This window comes from Tribolium madens, unplaced genomic scaffold (assembly GCF_015345945.1).
Source record: "Tribolium madens isolate multiple individuals breed KSU strain unplaced genomic scaffold, Tmad_KSU_1.1 Scaffold_19;HRSCAF=116;Tcas5.2_LG9, whole genome shotgun sequence".
Classification (NCBI taxonomy): Eukaryota; Metazoa; Arthropoda; class Insecta; order Coleoptera; family Tenebrionidae; genus Tribolium; species Tribolium madens.
The window spans coordinates 856,182-858,119 of NW_025400983.1; the positions used below are offsets into that span (position 1 = coordinate 856,182).

The 1,938-nt window shown below is 32.3% G+C and overlaps 1 protein-coding gene across 1 annotated transcript in view; it reads left to right on the forward strand.

Moving 5' to 3' along the window:
* The window catches only part of LOC123015985 (somatostatin receptor type 2-like), a 146,883-nt gene extending 145,232 nt beyond the window's left edge, over positions 1-1,651 (forward strand). Inside the window, exon 4 of the mRNA XM_044416127.1 lies at positions 688-1,651. Within this exon, the coding sequence (XP_044272062.1) occupies positions 688-1,111 (424 nt within the window). The 3' untranslated portion in view covers positions 1,112-1,651. The remainder of the gene's footprint in view (positions 1-687) is intronic.
* The last annotated feature ends 287 nt before the right edge of the window (positions 1,652-1,938 follow it).

Genomic DNA, 1,938 nt, shown 5'->3' on the forward strand with positions numbered 1-1,938 from the left:
TATTCATTTTTGAACTAGAGTTTTATTTATTTGCAAAATCTTATTAAAGCAGATCAAAAGTTAATGTGAAAAATCTAAATAGTTTCACTCAATTTTATTGATTCCTGAGCAAAATGTAGCCAAAAACACGTTTGTGTACTAAAATCTCCGTTTTTTTGCGCGATTTTGTTAAAACAAGCTTAAAAATCACCAAGTAAAGTCAAAAATTATATTATTTATGTCTTTTTTGACTGATTTAGCACGTTTTGAAAAATAAGACGAAAGAACATAGAATTAGGCAAAAATATTGCCTTTTTAAGCGTTTAAAATTTTTTTAATAAACCACAAAATTTAACCAATTGCTTTATTTTCCACGAGGTATTTTTCTCATACGTCTTTAAAAAAAAAGTAAAATGATTCGAAATGTTGATTGGTGTCGAGAAAACCGGAAAATTTTTAATTTACACGTCACACGGGGATATACAGCGTGTTTAAAAAAGATTGTAAAATATTTCAGGATGTAATAGTATGGTCCAAAACAAACAAAAAAGTCTTAATAAACATCGTTTTCTGAAATATTTATTTGTAATTTTATTATTATTTCTTCAAATATTTTTACAATCTTTTTTAAACTCCCTGTAGTTTTTGCTCATTGTTGTTGTAACTCAGAAACTATACAAAGTGAGCCAAAAAAAAAAAAAATTTCAGTTCTCCCTTCGTGGTGACTCTCCACTTGATGGCCTCCTGCCTCAGCTACTCCAACTCGGCGATGAACCCCATCCTCTACGCCTTCCTCAGCGACAACTTCAAGAAAAGCTTCCTGAAGGCGTGCACCTGCGCCGCCGGTAAAGACGTCAACGCCACTCTCCACCTGGAAAACAGCGTTTTTCCCCGGAAAAACAAGCACGGATCGGAGCGAATGCGCCCCACTCGTGGTACTTCGATTTGTCCGAACAACGAAGACGAGTGCGACATGGGACCATTGGTCAGTCGCGGCGACCAATCCACTTCAGCGATCACGATGACGTCACGAACGAACATAACCTCGTTGGGGGACAGTCGAGAGACCATATCGAAGAGCAACGCTGTTAAAAATGGCAACATTGTGACCATTCATCCGACTTGTTTGTAAATTTGGTTTTTTTGATATCATATCTGTGACATCTAGGGATAAGTCTAGTGATTTAGCAGGGTATTTGTTTGTGTCAATTTAATAACTAGGATCAGTGTTTTTGTGTTTGYATGGGTAGATTCGGTTAGTTAAGTTGTTAAAATTTTGTAAATATTTATTCTTCTATAAATGAGACATAATGTAATTCACAAGATTTTACTACTTGAGCCCATAAAATCTTGTTTGCTATTACATTTTATACTTTTATATCAGAAATTTATAAAAAAAAAATAATAGGTGAAAGCCACGATCAAAACACTTGTAGTGGCTTTCGCCACTTGATTCAATGGCTGTTTTTTAGTGTTACTCGTACATAGTGTTTTAGTTAAGACCTGTGATATTAACATAATTGAAAAATATGTATATAATCACACAATTATCGATTTTGTGTAATTCCCCTACCGCACCAATAATATCTACAAAACTAACTCTGTACCGAAAACTTGCCAAATAGTTGTATTCAGTGTGAATGTATACAATATATTTCTCGTATAATAAACACATACCTAATAAAATAAAACCAACTTAACCACCTTAAATTCTATCCTTCATTAATTCCATTAAAAAACAATTTTTTTACTCAAAAAAAATAAAAAAACCTTAGTAGCACTCAAAGGATTGAGACAAGGAAAAATCTAGAATTTGTCAATGATCATTTTCTAGTTTGAGAGAAATTTAACAATTAATTTTAATTCATTAATTATTTTACCTCAGAATTTTAAACAATATTTAGCTTCATACAGAAATTTGCAATATAAGATATAAGGAATTTTTTACAATAATCCTGT